At 41.1% G+C, this 18,508-nt stretch overlaps 1 protein-coding gene across 1 annotated transcript in view; it reads left to right on the top strand.

Moving 5' to 3' along the window:
• Positions 1 to 1,079: 1,079 nt before the first annotated feature.
• Positions 1,080 to 18,508, top strand: part of fam124a (family with sequence similarity 124 member A) — a 21,108-nt gene continuing 3,679 nt past the window's right edge. Inside the window, 4 exon segments of the mRNA XM_020623994.1 lie at positions 1,080 to 1,324; positions 4,908 to 4,939; positions 14,267 to 14,356; positions 14,359 to 14,954. Coding sequence (XP_020479650.1) covers positions 1,269 to 1,324; positions 4,908 to 4,939; positions 14,267 to 14,356; positions 14,359 to 14,954 — 774 coding nt within the window. The 5' untranslated portion in view covers positions 1,080 to 1,268.

Genomic DNA, 18,508 nt, shown 5'->3' with positions numbered 1-18,508 from the left:
CAAATTCCTCTGAAACCCTTACCGAGAGTTGCCGTAAGTTTTCATCAGATGCCCAAATGGTAGTATCATCAGCAAACAAAACCATTTTAACAGTTTCAGAAACCTTACATATATCATTGATGTATAATATAAATAGTTTAGGTCCCAAAACAGAACCCTGAGGCACTCCGCATACAATATCCAGCTCACTCGATTGGTATTCACCCAACTTCACAAATTGACGCCTCTGTGTCAAATAACTTCTAATCCATTTCAGAACCATTCCTCTGATCCCATATTTTTCTAACTTGCACATTAATAATTCATGATTGATTGTGTCATGCTTTTTTAGGTCAATAAATATTCCTATCGTGTATTTCTTTTCATCCATAGCACTTGGAATGTCCTCCATCAGGTCGGTAATGGCCAAAGATGTCGATCGGTTTGACCTAAAACCGTATTGGCAATCAGAGAGGATTTTATGTTTGTCAATAAATGTGTCTAATCTGTTATTAAAGAGTTTTTCCAGAATTTTTGAAAATTGTGACAACAGAGAAATTGGTCTATAATTTGTGAGGTTGTGCTTATCACCAGATTTATACAGTGGAATAACCTTTGCTATTTTCATATTATTGGGGAACTGCCCAAGATGAAACGACATGTTAAAAATATGGGTTAATGGTTTGCATATCATATTAATATAGTTTCTTACATCTTCTCAAAATCTCAATTAATTTGTTCTTATACGACTTATATTTTTCTTCCGTCTTCTTTGATCTGTCCTTTATGAATTCCTTATATAACACATTCTTCTTTTTACATGCATTCTGTAATCTCTTACTCATCCACGGTTAAATCCATTAATTACAATCCTCTTTTTTAAATGGTAAATGTGACACCAAAGAGGCTAACCTCTTTTGTAGTAGGAGCTATAAAATAGCCTAATAAAAATGAAACAATTATTATCTGCGCCTCCAAATGATAGCAATTTAAGCTGAATAAATGTATAATTATTTTCCACTGATTTCTCGCTTATGCATGTCACACTCTGAGTTCTCATATTTCCGACAGCCACATAATGCATCATGTCAGAGCTGAGCAGAGAAACGACAGCAGCAGTCGCCTGTTGCTCCAAACAGTCAAGCTGCTTATTGTAAGTCACAGACTAGCAGCTTGTTCACACAGCTATCCTGTCTAAACGGCGCTGTCTTGTTGAATGCTCACATTTATTCGTTTTCCTCGGGACTTTGACACAATGCAGCTGACTGCTGTTCAGATGATCCTTTGAGATGGAGAAAACCTCAGCAGAAGATGACTGCGTGGATTCAGGAGCTGAGACTGGAGGGTGAGTGAAGCAGAACTGTTCCACTATCTCCCTCAAGGCTTTGGCTCCAACTTGATGATTTATGGAAATGTTCTGGATTTTCATCAGCCCATATGAGCATTTAAACGTTTATTGAATTTTCCTTTGTGGAAAACCATAACAAATACATCTGTTACAAATTAGAATTCCAAACGTAATATTTGAAGTGTCTGGAAAGGATGTAACTTCGGCTAAGTGTGTTCATGTGATGAGGGGCCGAATTAAAGCGGTGTGAAATTATTCTAGTACCTTGTCAGATAAACATGATAACAATGAAGTGTTGTGTAACTCATCTCAGTGGAAGCAGACCTGAACAGTTTAGGAGAGTAACTGATGTAATGTCTGATGAGGACATATGGAGCAAATGTAAGTCTTTAGTGAAAAGTTACATCTTAATCACCAACTCATTTGTTAACAAGAGTAGATTAGTTAAATGATTCATGGTGTTCACTCTGTTTTCAGCCATTAAACAAAGATGAACCTCCCCTGCGGTAGGCCTGTGTCGCTGCTAGATGTGGTTTTGTAGTAGTGAAGCACTTGTGTTTGTGTGTTTTAGTGAGAGGCCCACAACCCCTTTAAACACATCATGATCAACATCTCCAGATTTATTGGGACATAGTATCCACATTTCGTTTTACGTGATCTGTCTTTAGAGATGCACTAATCAAAGTGTTTGTACTAACGATGGATCAAATAACATCAAGTGCAAAGTGAAATGTATTGATCACAATGACAAAACCACTGACAACAATCACCAGCGCTGCAGGTCTGCAGAATGTTTTAGCAGCTCTTAGCTCGCTGTGGTTTTACAGCACATTTGCTGTTTGGTCTCAGCAGCAGTGTTTCCTGCAGCTGATAAACCCACTGTGCACTACCTGCCCAGCACCAAACAGCAGACAAAATTAGCGATTAAATTAATGACTAGTAGGTGATGAAAGTGGAAGATGTAGCAGCTGTACTGTAAGGAGCTGGTGGAGACCAAACCACAGCTAAAAGGAAAGTGAATATTGGCCTACGTCATCAGACGGGCTGAAACATGACTCATATGTACATATGTATGCTCTGTGCCCATTGGATATATGATTAAGAGACTACTCATCCAAGTTGTGGTTTCAATTAATGAAGCGTTAACTTTTCCTGACAATAGACCTCCTGTGGTCGTGGTTCTCGTTCTCCCACTCAGTCCACAGCAGTGTCTTTAAACCATGACAACGATCTTTCCCAAACATAACCAGAGCTGTAGATGTGGCAGGCAATAAACTGCTCACATGAGTCATTGTTTGGAACAGTTATGTAGGTATAAGAATTTATTGCTTTATGTTTAGTTTCTTTCCATCTTCATCTGCTCCTTTTTCCACCATCCCCTGTCTCCCCCCCCGCATCCTCTTCCTAATCAAATACAAGACACTACAGTCTGTTCAGCTCTTCACATGTGAAACACGACCTTTAAGACTCAATCGCGAGCCCATAAGGTCACTCTGCAGTTCAGCCTTATGTGCATAGCTGGGCTGCTGCCTGTCTTTGCCTCACGCTGTGTTTATTGTCTTTGGATGGAGATGAAGTGAAGTAGCATGGCCAGACTGTGGGCTCGCGGCAAGGCGTTAGCCGGCGCTGCTCAGGGAGTCCTGCCAAATGAACATGCCTATGGGAGACATCAAAACAGACCTGCAACTGCACATACTGCTATCTCCAAGTGCACTCCAAAAAGTCATAACCCTTAGGTAGAACATTTTTTACGTGTTTCATCCACAGTTTGTCATTTTTGTCTAGACATGTGGGGACAAGTCAGTAGCTCATCCCTTTCCCTCCACACTCCCATCCATTCCTCTGTCTACCTACTAATGCCTGATAGATTGATAATGTCCTGCTGCAGGAAACAGACTCGTTCCTCCTTTCCTGCTGTCCTGCAACTCCAGAGGCCTTATTAGCTTAGAGAAAGAGTAACAGGGAGGGTGTCTGTGGAGGTACAGTGCTCTCTGGTTGTCAGCTGACTCCTGTGGGACTAATAATCTCAGCTGTGGAACACGAGTTGCAGTTTCACAGACAGTTCAGAATTGTAATGTGTACGACACAAGCCAGTTCCTCAGTCAGTTTTATTGTATGTGGGCATTCATGTCTTTTCTGTGTTTGTGTAATAACACCAATTATCAGATTTTTTTCTGTGGGTATCAGATCATCAGAAATCTTATCCCGCTTCTCTCCAAGATCAAAGATGTGAAACTTGTGGCTCTGTTAACGTTTAAAAGTATGCCTATGAGCACAACTGGGACGAACTGTATCTTGTGACCTGAGGAACAAAAGATTAACTGTTTGCTCTGCACTTCCACATTACAGCACAAGTTGCATCTTAAACTCACCATTAAGCCAAAAACTGTCTTTATTACATTCACATATTGAAAGAACAAGATAGACTTTGTTGAACAGTGAGGCTTAGAGGTGATGGGGGATGTATTTTCCCCCATACAGGTAGAGCCAAGCTAGTGGTTTCCTCTGTTCCAGTCGGTGCTAAGCTAATCGCCTCCAGCCTGTAGCTCAGCTGAATCCACACACAGTAAAATGTTGTTCAGACCTGATGGTAACCAGTAGGTTACCCCCTTAAAATAACATCAATTAGATACATTTACAATGGTGTGTATTTGGAGAAGTTCACCAAGAAGAAAGACACAAGCAAAGTATGTGGAGCTTCTTGTAAATTTGCTGAATCAGCTGATTTTAACTACCAGTGTCTCAGGCAGTTTGGTGACTGTGTAGTTTTACACAAGTAGGAGATATCCTTGCTGTCAGAAATTCCCAATATACTGTTGTTCATAATTACAGACAGCATTGTTGAATTGTTCCTTTAGGTAAATGTAGTAAATCATCATAATCCATTAAAAAGTGTAAATTCCCTGCATTCAAACATTTATTTAAGTATATTTTTGTGATAATAACTGTACTTTTACTTATTTTTCAAATACTTGTTATATAGAATGGCCTGAAGAGGTATACTGTACGTTATACGGCTGGATTATTATTGCTGATGCATGAATATGTAAGCAGTATTTTAATATCGTGGTCGGTTTTAGGTGTTTTAGCTTATTCTCTAACAGCGCATCATATTTTATAAGATGCATGGAAAATCTTAATCTGCACACAAACCATGACAAGTTAATTTTAAAACCTAACATCCAGAGCTCCTTCTGAAATCTAGTGAAATGTAGGAGAAGTATAAAGTAGCATAAAATAGAAAACCTGAAGTAAAATACTAGTACCTGAAAACTGCAGTTGAGCACAGTACAGTGGTAGTAGTAGTATAACAAACAGTACATTTTTCTGTTTGTCTCTTTGGATAGAAGCCATGTTTGGTGACCTTTTCCGTTGCACCTCTCCCTCTGTTTAGCCAGATGTCATCACTTTGTTTGAAACAGGAGTGTGTCGTCCTGTAAATCATGTTGATTGCATTTTATGTTGTAATATAAACTCCTGTCTCCTCTGTCTGCTTCTTGTCTTCTCTTTCTCTTTCCCCCTCCTTCCATGTCCACATCATCTCGCTCATCTTTTTTCTCTTTCCTGTCGCCCACTGCAGGTCTGATTACAGTCCCTTGTCCTCAACGAGCAGTAAGTAAACCAATGGTGACATGAAGCTTTGCTAACTGTGACTCAAACACAAACACACAGCTCAGGCCAGGGACTTTATCTCCCTAATACATGCTGACAAAATAAATCCATTCACAGGGGAGGATTCTTTGTGTGTGTTAAGTGGTCCATAGCCCTACAGCAGAATTTAGGGACAACTTTGGCACAATGTAAATGGTCAGGTATTACAGGACAAGTGAAATAAAAAGGCTAAGAAGAATTTCACATGACTGGATCAGTACAAACACGATGTATTCTCAGTGTGCTGTCAAATAAATGTAAAAAAACAACACATTTGCATACATTAAAATGGTTTCTTTGGTAAGGCTTTTTCAGATTTGCATGAATAAGCACTAAGCTTGATTCATAAACAGTCCCTAGATAGACACAGTTCAAACTATGATGCTGCCACAGACACACAGCCATAAAATCTTTGTGCACTCAGTGAGATGTAACAAAGAACATTTCTGGCACTATCCTTGGAATCTCATCATCCATTTTGACAAATCATGTAATATGTTACATATTCCTACGGAATAGCTTTGTTTTACTACAATTTAGATATTCAGGTAGGGTCGGCCATTGTTTTTATCAATAATAACACTGTACTCATGACGTTACTGAGCTTTGGAAGACACCAGCATTACAGTCAGACAATCAGACAGGCTAGAAACAAACCTCTAGTTTAGTGAAACTTATTTGGAAGCTAAAACAAACTGTCATAAACATCCATCACGGTTTGCAGTGAGAGATGCACTTGCCTCCTTTCCCCCCCAAATAATGAGATAATCTAGATAAACTCTTGGCTTGTGTACAGTCTGTTTAATCATCCTGACTGACTTTTCAGCAGTGTCGCTGCTTTTCCAGACTTGAGCGAGAGCATATATGATAAATCATGCTTATACAGGTGTTAAAGGTCAAACCGATGACAATGTGGCTGAAGAGCAGCTCCACTTGTGTTTATCGCTAAGCCACTGGAAACCGGCTACGTTATGAGCTACACATATGCTACGTCATATTATTTGTGCCACTGATGTTTAAACTAATTGCTACTTGCTGATGAGTTACCCATTTTGTGTGCTTGTATATAGAGTATAGTGTCTGAGGGTTTGTGTTGTTCTGTGTGAATGTGTGTGTTTGCAGAGGTTTTGATCTCTTCCCAGTCTCTTTGCCATGTCCCCAGGATTTTCACAATGGGAGGATTATATCCAATATTAACTCATTAATGTGGTCTGCAGGAAGATGTGTTGTTCTGTCCACACCACACTGGCTAGTCAGGAAGTGTAGGACCACATGCACGCACACACACACACACTGAGATTCAGCAGTGTGTGGTTTTGTTTTTACATCTCTTTCCTGTCATTGCTGTATCAGATGCCCTTCTGCCCTCCATTGTCTCTACTCAAGGTCGGGGTGAGAACAAAATATGCACAGTCATATCGTCAGAAAACACAAAAACTTTAAATACTAAGGAAAATGGGAAGGAGAACTGAGAGGGATCATCTTGAACAGTTAGTCCTACTGGATCCATAGTTTAAAATTAGAGGAAAACAGATTAAGTGAGCTCCTAGTTTGTCATAAAGGCAAATGATTACTTTTATCACTCAAAGTTAAAGTTAGGAAGTTGAAATTATAGTTGCAGGAGTTTCATACGACAGCGGTGATGTGATGTTTGTAGTAAATGGAATGATAATTGTAATCAGTCTTTAATGCTGGTGGATGCTGCATGTCAGAGCTTTCAGCAGAACACAGGGTCGCGTTCCTCCTCAATCACTTTCTATTGGTCACAGCAGATGCCAAGCACCTAATCACTTTCTATTGGTCACAGCAGATGAGTGGCCATTCAGCCTGAGTGACCTGTGACCCTGCCCTTAGTGGTGTGTGTGTGTGTGTACATATACAGTATGTAAGACAGAAGGGGTCAGAGATTTTTAAACTGCACAGAGGTCAGACTGTAACAACACAAAGATGCTGAGCAGAGACACATACAGCTGTACTAACAGAGATACAGAACATACCCGAAGGACGTGCAGGGTGTGTCACACTTGAATCCGTAAAAAAAATACTGTCAATGCATTTGGTACAAGCAGATGTAGACCGGTGAGGGCTATGGGAGGATATGAGACGGCTTCAGGTAATGTTATGCTAAACAAAGACTGTGAACACTTTTCTTCCACCAGTCTTTGACAGTGAGTAACGTAAATGTGCCTCAGCATACTGAACAGTTCACTGAGTCTTTTATACCACAGAGGCTCGAGATAAGATTGATAGTGGTCTAACAAAAGCATCAGAGGTTGACTTTGGGGGTTTTCAGGGATCAGCCTGTTACCAGCAGATGTTCGTATTTGGGTATAAATGTCTCAAAGCACTGACCGGGAGTGTGACATTAGAACTCTCTGTGCACTGAATCTTATGTGCATTAGTAAGCAATTTGAACCCTCTGGTGGCCAGTTGCAACAAAAACCACTATACAGAGAGGCATTTGCAAAACGTGGGTGCACGGCTGAGAAGCTACTGGTTGTAAATAGTATCACTAATGAGGTCAGTACGGTCTTCGGCCATTAGTCCACTGGGCACAGCCGCCCAAAAGTTCAAATGACAGTATACCAAGCCACTGTCATGTGTCTGTGTCTCAGGTCATGGTAATCATGCTCACTGTGGATGGTTCACTGTTGCTTATGTCAGCAGTAAGAATGATGTGTTTTTACCAGAGAGTGAAACACTTGTGCAGACTGCCAGTGCATCCAGTAATGCCTGAGGCTCTGCTCTTATTTCAGCTCCAACAGGCAGCAAGATTAGCAGAATCAGGAACATGTGTCCATGCATGTTACTGTAACTCCACTCTTCCAAATTTGTATATGACCTACACTGTTGTATTCCATCTGATGAATTAAATATCTAGTGGTGAAAGTGCAAGAACCTTTAAAATATTTACTTGCCTTTAATTATTCAAGGTCTGCTGTGCAGACATGTACAACTACACCAGGCAGCAGACAGACAGATACGTACATAAAGGTGCTTTAAATAGCATTTTAAATGTTTTGTTTTTCTCATTTTATTTTGAAGCCTAAAATCATTTGAATCATTTTCCTGTACAAATTTGTTGTTGTAGAAGTTTTGAAGTTCTACCCCCTGTGCACTATAATTAAAAAACAAGAAAGGGTTGAGCATATTTTTGGATATATTTCCACAGTTTAAATTCAAATAATCTATTATAATAATATCCGTATTTTTGCTTAGAGTTGATATTTACAATGATGTAATTTCTAGTGAGTCTTTTTGTAAATATTTATAGCTAAGTGTTGTATTTCACCAGTTAATGGCAGCACTAATTAAATGTATCGTGCCCCAACGCTGTGCCCTGCTTTACAGTCCATATAGTGACTGTGTGCGTTGTCTTTCATTCATCTTGTAAACGATGGTTCTTATATAAGTGGAGTTACATCCAGTACCAGTGTCCAGTAACTCTTGGTTGTAATTGTCTCTTACCTGAACTGGAGACTAGTCCTGTACAGTTGTGTGTTTATGTTGTTTAATTAACTGTAATTGAGAGCAGACGTCTGTGAACGGAAGGTTTACAGTGGAGATGACTTTGCTGCCTGTGTGTTACTGAAAAGGAGAAGACTACAGAGTCCTCAACGCACAGATGTAAAGCTTTAGTACACACACTATCTTTGCCACAAGTCTGTTTTGAAAAAGATATGTTGCTCTATATGTTTACTGTCAAAGTTTAGTATCAGCTTTAAACAACACTGCTACATCACACTTCATTTCTCCAGGTCTATGTGTGTAACAATGTGCTGTATATTACACCTGTACTGACAGAACAGAGGTCTGAGCGTTCGCTGCCTCTTTGCCTTTCATCAGCACAGGCTTGTGTTCACACTTGGATACATGACGCACATGTTTGTGTTAGGACAGCGCTGAGTATCCTTTTACATGCCAAACCACTCACAGTGATGTCAGCCAAGGCACTTTCAACAGTTTTAATAGCAATTGATGGATTAAGGACCACCTGTAACAACTCAGCATGCGCACACACACACACACACACACACACACACACACACACACACACGAAGCTTTCTCCCTTGTTGAACATGGCATACAGTGTAAGATACAGGCTCTGCAATAACTGTTACCAAATGTCCATCCTCCAAATTGAGGTTTGGACCAAGAGGCTGAAATCGCTCTTAAATGTGCTGCAGTTAGTTTATGATTTAATTGGAGCAGTTTGTCTGTCAGCCTTGTCGTGGGCCCTTCATGACAATGAATTGGTGAGTGTGTGTTCAGAGGAGTCTGCAATAGGTTGCACAATGGAAAATGTTTTTGGCTCTGCGCTACAGCATAGTGGGTTTGGAATGAAGCAGTTACTATGAGATAGGCTTTAGCTGTTAGAGGCCCACGTTCAATTTACATTCAGTCTATTGAGGTCTGAGTTTCATCATATTGCTGCTGGTCTCAGGTCTGTGTGTGTCTGTATGTCTGTGATCCCATGGTGCAACATCATCATAACAGGAATAAAATGTTTTTTGGTGTGGGGAGCTGGACTCCAGTAAAAATGGCGGTTTGGCTGCTTGTGACATGATGGTGTTTCATGCTGCTGCCAGTGTCTTCCACAGCCTGTCCAAGGGTCTGATTTGAATCAGATGTCTTAAATCCATCATTTATGCACTGCAGATTTGGGTAGGGGTTCCACTGATCCATTTTAACTTATAACAACCTCGAGCTGAGGTGATGACACTGAGCCCAGTTTTAGGGGACCAGATGTGCTTGGTGTCTTCTCTGCTGATGCAGCTGTTAGGTCTGGTCCATCAATAACACTCATTGGGTTGTGTTCTTAAAATGTTCGAACTCTGAATGTGAACATCCTCAAGCAACCTAAAAGCTGAAAATCAGCATTTTCACTTAGCAATTTTATGTCAAATCTAATGTGCCGCAGTAAAGAGACAAAGCACAAATGTCACCGTCCAAATAGACAGTTAAATAGGATCAGGGGACCATCACCTCCTCAGTTTTTTGCCCCTCTACTAAGCCAAGCTGCTTTGTCCCAGGTGACTGCCAGACGACATTCACGAACTTGGACTAGCTCCTCACTAAGCCTCCTGTTCTAATCTTTTTGCCAGACTGTTTTAACCTGTCTAATCGATCTAATGCTGACGTTTAAAACTCAAAACTCGCAGTTTTAAGCCAGTAGCTCAACATTATGGTCTGGTTGCCTTTATCTTCTGTGAAACTTTAGGCTTGGTGGCCTGCACATAGAGATCACTTTGTATAATTTGCTCTGGTTTCCCAGACTTCCTTTCGGAAATCGGCAATTCCCTTTAGTTTCAAGTCCCACTTACTGTATGTTGCGCTTCATAAGTGATATCAAGCAAAAAATACATTTTACTTTCTCTTCTAGAAGAGAGAATAAAACAAATACAGCACATACTTATTAGGAAATGTTACTTAAACATTTATTGTGGACTATTTTCAAATTGGTAAATGGACTGTATTTATGTGTTGCACTGGCCAAAGCGCTTTACAGGAGATCATACACCATTCACCCATTTAAACACAACCTTCACACACCGATGACGACAAGCTGCCACACAACGGCGCTAGTCAAGCCACCGGGAGCAATTTGGGGTTCAGTGTCTTGCTCAGGGACACTTAGGAGACCGGGAGTCAAACCACCAACTTGCTGGTCAGGAGACGACAACCCCACCTCTTGAGCCACAGCCACCCCGCTGTAGATGAATATTAATTTGGTGTTTTTGTGAGTATTTAAAGCAGAGGGTTCTCCAGTCTTCATCTTTATCATGCACATTTTTTTCTTTAAGCCTTAAAAATGTAGAAAATGAGAGATGAATATGGAGAGTGGGAGGAAGGCTCATTATTAACAAAACATAATATATATAGACCTCTCCACAACACTCATGTAGAAACCTCACTCAAATATCATAAACCACTGACTGGTTACTTACTGACCCACTTTAATCAAACTAATATCTGGTTGTTGGGGATGTGAGAGAAGATGATCATTTATGCTGCATCGCTTAAATACAATTATTATTCAGCTTTTTCCTAAATCATATTGCTTCCTTGTGGCCTAATAGCAAACGTTTCGAGGCCCAGCGTTGGTCCACAGCCCAGAGTTTGGGAACCTTATCAGGCTTTGATGATGTTGTTAATGAGATGAAATAGTTGTGGGTTCTAGACTTTTTGTGGGATTTCTTATAGGAGAAGATGACACCTATATCACTGGATTTATGCAAAGTTTCCAAACAAGAGAAGGTCTGAATCAGAATCAACGTTTGATGTGTTTGATGCTTTGAAATAAGTGAGCAGCCAAAGTTTTACTGGACTCACACAACTTTATATTATAGCTGAGACTTTACATTTTAATTTCCTTGGCACCAGTCAGACTGATGTGTGAGTGTTTTTTCTTTTAACCAGATGACAAAAAGGGCCCCCCATCTTGAATTTCCTCCTTCACTTGTTCTGACTCACACTGAAGGCCAAGCTAGCAAAAGCTGACTGCACGACTTGTGCACACACACACACACACACACCGAAGGCCAGGCTAGCAAAAGCTGACTGCATGACTTGTGCACACACACACACACTCTGAGGCCTTTTGCTGCTAATCACTGTCATATGTGCAGGGGCCACTGGAAGGCATGTTGTTTATCTCACATCATCATGTGTGTGTATGACTGTGAGCATGTGTTGCCAGTTAACACTTAAACACAGAGCGAAGGAAAAAGTCACTAAGAATTAGAAAAGACAGGCTTATAAATGAGCAAATAGATTTTTTGTGTGTGTTGAGGGTGACTGTGCACATGCATGAGTGTGTCAAGACAGAACATCAGCTTCAGTTTGAAGAGTGGATTAAGATCTTAGGGACACACTCCTCCAGAGCCTGAAACACAAGCCGCCTTCGTTCCTTCATCCCTGACTTAATCCCTGATTTATTCTTCTTGGTGCTAGCACCACATTAACCCTTATGGAGGTATTGAGTCGTATCCAAAAAAACACAACTGAGTACCAAGTGCATTTGACTGATTTTATGTTTATACAAGTTTCAGTGAGGTGTACCTATTAAACTGGTGACTGGGTGTTTGTTAAAAATAAGGTTGTGATCTAAAAAGCAAACAGAAGCTTAACCCTTTATGCCAGAAACAACAAGAAGTTTAATCAAAACAGTGGATGATTTAAACAGCCTGAGAAACAGTTTCATGTTATAAAATGAAATATAAAATGTCTAAATAAAATAATTCATACAAAGAAATAGTGACATATACATGGTTACATAGATTTCTTTTATGAAAGCATTTACTGACATAATTGGTAACACGTTATTTTACAGGTCTGCTATTTCCTGTTCATGTCTTGAAAAGCTTTTGTAAAGATCCATGTAAAATCTCTGAGACTGATTTTTCATACTTGTGCTGAATTGTGTCGTTGGTTTTACTGTAGACTAGTTTCACATTTTGTAAGTGTAGCTCACCTTCTGTCCTCTGAATGAAAGTCTCAGGTTAGAGCTAGACTGGCATACAGTATAGAAGTAACCAGAAATGAAAAATATATGTAGAAGCAACTTTTTAGAGATTCTCCAGTTTTCATCAAATTTGACAGTAGGCTTATTATACAAAACTAAAAAATTAGAAATGAACTAAAATTAGAAATTAAGGTTTTTAAACATTTTCTACCTGCTGTCACACTTTGCTTTCATTCACACTTGGTTAAAAATATTTTGGATCCTGAACTCTGTCTTGATTATGTTCGTGGGCCTGGAGCTGCCTGTGTCGTTGCACCGTCAATGGACACCTTTTAGCAACGTTCCCTTGTAACCTGAGATTAACATTTAGAAAATGTCAGAAACTGTCCTTTTGCAAAGGCCAGCAGGGCTCGTGAGACAGAGCCTGTCCCAGTTGGGTGTCTGTTTCATGGGGAAATTCTGGCAACAGTCAAAAGTTTGCTGTGCCAGAGACAGGAGAACTGCGTGTCCTTTCCCAAACCGCCTCAAAGCACAACTGAAATGGGACAAGTCCCCCGAGAAGTCAAATAAAGGCCTCAGGAAAATGTTCACAAAGGAAAGAATGTGAGAATATGGAGAGAAGAGGAGCTACTATGAACAAGTAACCTGCAAGAATGAAAACACTGGAATATATCAGAGGTAGTTCTTGCAGTACCTGTGCTAGGGTGCCGAGCTTTTCCATGCCCGAGGTTCAGGGGGAGGCTACACCTGAACGTATCACTTCTGCTGTGGTTCGGAACATTCCTCTGGGCTTCAGTAATGACCCGCTAATGAGCCTCTGCAGCTCCACATGGGACTGATGGTGAGGAGGGAGGAGGGAGGGTGAAAGTGGAGAGCAAGGTAAACATTGAAACTGGAAGAAAGATGGAGTTAGAAGTGAATGAAATGGAGAAGGACAGGAGGGACAGATCTGCAGAAAGAGGGAAGGGGGGAAGGAAAGGATGAGAAACCGCTTAAGAGGTAAACAAATGATAAGAGGAAAGAGAAAAACCACCAGTATCTCCAGGAATTATGTTCATTTTGAATGAATCAGTCATCTGCAATCTAACACTGTATCTTGTGTCAACTCTTGGTGTCAATACGGGGAAAGCAGTGTGTCCTTTATGTAGAAATATGGAACGTACCCACTGCAATGGGTGACATATTTCTTCATTAGCAAATACCAGTCCTGAGCACAAGTAGTTAGCGGACTATAAACAAGGCAGAGAGCAAAATCTCACACATGCACAGTTAACTCTGACCTGTGCTAACTTCAGGAAATGATGGCCACAACATATTCAGGTCTGGGGTTTCATAATGAGCAAATATGTCATCCAGTTCAGTGGGGTGGCTCTGATGTGTTTTGAATTATTGTTAAACCACAGAGGACTGACAGCTGACAGACATCATTCCTGAGTAGAGGCACTTCATTGGAGGCTTTGGCCTCTCTATGGAGATAGCTGAAAATACTATTAATATAGAAAATGACCAGCCTTATTCTTTAACCCTAGTTTTGCCATAACCATGACATTTTCCTAGCCTTGACTACACCCTGGTTACATTGCACAGATATCGCAGAAGATCACACTGAATTTCACAAAACAAAATCCAATCTGAGAAAAAAGGATCAACAGAGAATTTTGACCAAAGGAAGTCTTACTGTTGACTGAACACTCACTGCTTCTGTCATTCTGTAACAATGTCTAGTTGGTTTTTCTCTAGATGATTATAATTGTCTTGTCCTTCTCCTTTTGTCCTTTCTACCTTTCCTCCCTCTCTTGTCTTGATGCTGTTGTACCGTGGAGGTGAGCTATCCATGTGTGAGCTCCAGGATCCATTTCTCGTCAGTGTCCACCTCATCGCTGACCCCGGCCAGGGCAAGTTCCTGCAGCGTGCAGGCCTAGGCCCAAACATCATCCAAATGGTAGCCCGGCAGTGACCAGCCAGCTGGCGATGGCGGTCATCCTCTTCCTTCAGGAGGCATATGGCGGCGAGCAGATACTGACACTGCACCGCGCTCTACAGAGGCCACCTTGGTACTACCACCACACTGAAAAAGTCAGCAATGGCCAGAGGATGCTGCCCCTGACGCCATGCAGTCAGGACTTTTTCACTCTTTCGCCTGGCACGCCGCTCTGGGCAGTGCGCCAGGTCCATTATGGGAAAGAAATAGTGAGATTTACTATTTATTGTCGGCATGAAAATTATGGTGACATGGTGCGGCTGTACAAGCTGCTGCTTCAGCGGAGAGTGGCACAGAAGAAGGAGGACTTTTGCTTCTTTGTGGTGTACTCCAACCCAGATATGGAGATCCAATTGTCATTTAAGAGGCTCCCGCGAGGTCAGAGTCCAGTGGTGTTGGACTCGGCAGTGATGGAGGTGAGAGTACGGGATGTCGGAGCGCTGGTGCCCCTGCTGCCACACCCCTGCAGTCCAATCAGTGAGGTCCGGTGGCAGACGGAGGACTACGATGGAAATAAGATTCTCCTGCAGGTGAGAATGTGTTCTACTGGTACCAGTTTGTCCCTGCTTACAACACAGACTGGATGTAGACTTGGATTACTCAGATTACACTGACGATGCCCACCAATAAGATTTTCAATAGCTGTCTAATAGTCAGCAGAATATCTGAACTGGCTTCAGTTAAAGCTAATGGAAAGTTTACCTGTGTGGTCTTGTGTAAGGGATTCATAGGGATGCATTGTTTTCTGTACATATGAAGCCTAATAGCACTGCAGCCCCTGTGTTGATCCCTGCAGACAGCAATCAAAAGATGGACAATGTATACTGTGTATGTTTGCTCTGGCTGCAGTCTGTATGAAGACTGTGTTCAAGAAAACCAGTAGAATGGCAGTTCCTTAGAAGGAATAAAAGATAAACAAAGAGAGAGAACGTAAAAAGACACCAAGGTTGAGAGACGCATGTAAAACGGATTCTAAATAACAAAGTCATATATCAAAGGAGCATTGAGTCTTAATTTGTTGGAGCCTTCAGTCCATCCATCCAGCTTTCATCAAGACTGTATAAGGTTTGCATGTACTGTGCACCTCTGTTTCACAATGACCACACAAAGATGTGTACAGTTAAGAGATGTGTGTGAATAAACTCGTGCACAACACAAAATGGCCCTTGTTCGGAGGGTATCGGTGTCAGAGGTGATGTGTGTCCAGACGGTGAGAGATACAGTAAGTAGTTTGGAAAGCTCGGTCCGATTAAAGTGCAGTCCATTACTGGGATTGGAACAGCACTGTGGGAAACACGAAGGTAATCCGTCATGGCAGTGGAACACATGCATGATTCTTAGCTGGCACCTGGTCTGAGGTCATGCACACTGTGTCATAACTCCATTACACATGGAGTGGATAGCAGGCTTGTGATCACACTTCAACACCAGTATTGACTGCATTGTGAAGAGCTGCTGGGTTTGAAAGTATTTTTACACGCTGTCCTTTCCTGTACAAGTTTTCTTTTAATAATACCCTCAGTGTTTATTTTAAACACTATGTTAAGAACATAATGTAGGTTTTTATTTTTAAAACTCTCTAAATAAAACTAAAGTCTGACATATTTGACAATACACTACCCACAATTCTCAGCGTATGGAGCCAGTAAGAGGCATCAACGCTGTAGAACATTCAGAACACTTCATTGCGATTGGGAACTAAATTGCACCACAGTCTCTGCATTTTTCCAGTATTGACCCTGAATCTGAGAATTTCTGGTTTATCTGGTTTCTACAAAGTGTCATTTTTGGCTTCAGCTTGACATCAGCAGCGCATAACACTGAATTTTATGCTCTATGATTGGGTGCTTTGTACTGAAATGCACTTTGGGAGTTGTACTTAACATATTTTTCCTCAATTCGTAAAGCCTGCAGGATGTACCTACAACTTCTACCAAAGAATCAGATATTTTCTTACATACTTGCTCATATTTTGTGCTGACTGATGATTCTGCTGGGAGGGTTTCATGTTCAGCCAAGACCTTGAAAGTGCTGTGCCCAAAATAACTGCCCCAACTCCACTATCCTATCGATAGGATAGTGATTTGTGTCAGAAACTGAAATAACTGACTGCACAAGCAGATTTTCACTTGTTTTAATTAAAGTTGTTGGGAGTCAGATGTCAGCTGCAGTAATGTGGGGCTTGTGTGTGCAGGGAAGAGTTGGAGCAGTTTACTGAAGCCCTGTTGTTCTCTCTCCCTGTTCAGTGTCTCAGACTGGTTCTTCTATAAACCACAGTCCACGTTCTGCTGCTTGTTTCTTCTTCTGTCACTTTCTTTCCCGTGCAGTCATAATACCAGCTGCATATTTATCTCCCACAAAGGAAAGGAGGTAGCGAGCACTGTCAACACTTGATGAAGGCCAAAGCAGGTCGACTGCAGTCATTTGTTATTTTTCTGTGCGTGTTGGGGTGAAAGCCGGTGTGCCTCTGTCTGCTAATACGATGTGACAGGAGCCGTTCTGTTTTCTGTGACAACACCGTGCTACAGTGGTGGTAGGGGGTGTTGAGTAATGAGGTTGTTGACATGGCGATGATCAGACAAGCTTTAGAAATCTCAGTATAAGCTAGGTCAGCCGGAAATCCGACCTCAGCAAGCCAAAAATAGCACAACTGAACACTAATGCTCAACTACACAACTGCAGAAGCAAGAAAGTGTATTGTCTAAGTTAATAAATGTAATTCTTCATCTGCTCAGCACTTTGTCTGTGGCTGCTGGCTGGAAGTGGATTCCACTAGATCAGAAACGATGAGTGCTGAAGAGCAGTTGATCTGCAACACAACTTCTGATTTAAGATACTTTAAACAAAAGGTTCATTTGGTTCCTTGTGTTCGTTTTAGTGAACAGAACTTGCTCAGGTGTTGTCATGTGACCTGTTGCTTTGAGTCAGAGGATGAAACCTGAACAAGGTCTCATCACTGAAGGTGACAGCGGAATAGGTCTGAAGTTATTTTACAAAAAGACCCTTGAGATAAAAATATTTGATCATGCGTGCTCCCAAGTAAGAAGGAATCTTATTGCTGAAGTTGTTTGCACTGGAATAAACAAACAGTCTCATCGTTTGTCCTGTTTTTAAGGTACAGTAAAGGTAAAGTCCTGTTTTTAAAATGATTAGACACAAACGGCAGGACAGACACAAATGCTACACATTTCTCTCATGTGTGCGCTTCCCACACAACCGGTCACATATAAACAAACACATTAGAAAAGGAACTAATACCCCTGCCTACCCACAATTTGTCAAAAGCAGCAGATCAACTGACAGTTAACAAGCATACACTTAACAGGACGTTCACCTGAGCAGGTGTCCCCCTAACGAGGTGCACTCTGTTACCATAGAAACCCTGTGGCCAGTGGGGCTCATTTCTAAAATGTTGTTTTGTTTTTTGTAGTTGGTGTGGGGGCTGTTTTTTTGTTGTTGTTACTTTCCTTGATTGCCCCCCTCCCCTTAAAATCTTTATTAAAAGGGAATGCTTCTGGATATATACCCTCAAAACTCTATATGCTACTGGTTTAAATGAAGAATGTAATCCAACTGTTTTTCTATAAATATCCACCACCGGCTGCACACCCAATTTTTGCAGTGCAGTCCTGAGCCCAATTATTTTTATTTCCTATAAGTTGATATTGACCTGACCTGTAAATTGATTGTATCTTGTATGATCTTGGTGCCTTTTCGTGCAATTAGAAAGCCAATTATTGGGCTTTACATAGAACATTGTCGGTTTTACCTGTGTCCTAAGAACTGGGTTTGATTCATTCATGATTACTCAGCCACCTGGCAGGCTAATTAACTCAAGAGGTTTCACCTGTGTCTAATGTTTAATGTACTATGAGACTGTGACACTGATGGAGGCCAGATAGCTGACAACATTCTGTCTTTTTGCAAAATAAGGTGATTTCTTGTCATTGGTGTGATCCTAGTTTACAGTTATTGGACAATAGTGGGCTAATGCAGCGCAGTGGAATGTGTACATAAAAATAAGAAATGAGAGGTGTGACCTTTAAAGGCTACACACAGTATATATACTACAATACCCTGGACC

This window comes from Monopterus albus, unplaced genomic scaffold, assembly GCF_001952655.1.
Source record: "Monopterus albus unplaced genomic scaffold, M_albus_1.0 scaffold318.1, whole genome shotgun sequence".
NCBI lineage: Eukaryota > Metazoa > Chordata > Actinopteri > Synbranchiformes > Synbranchidae > Monopterus > Monopterus albus.
The sequence above is the reverse complement of the archived record's forward strand: the minus strand, read 5'-3'. Positions and strand labels throughout refer to the sequence as shown.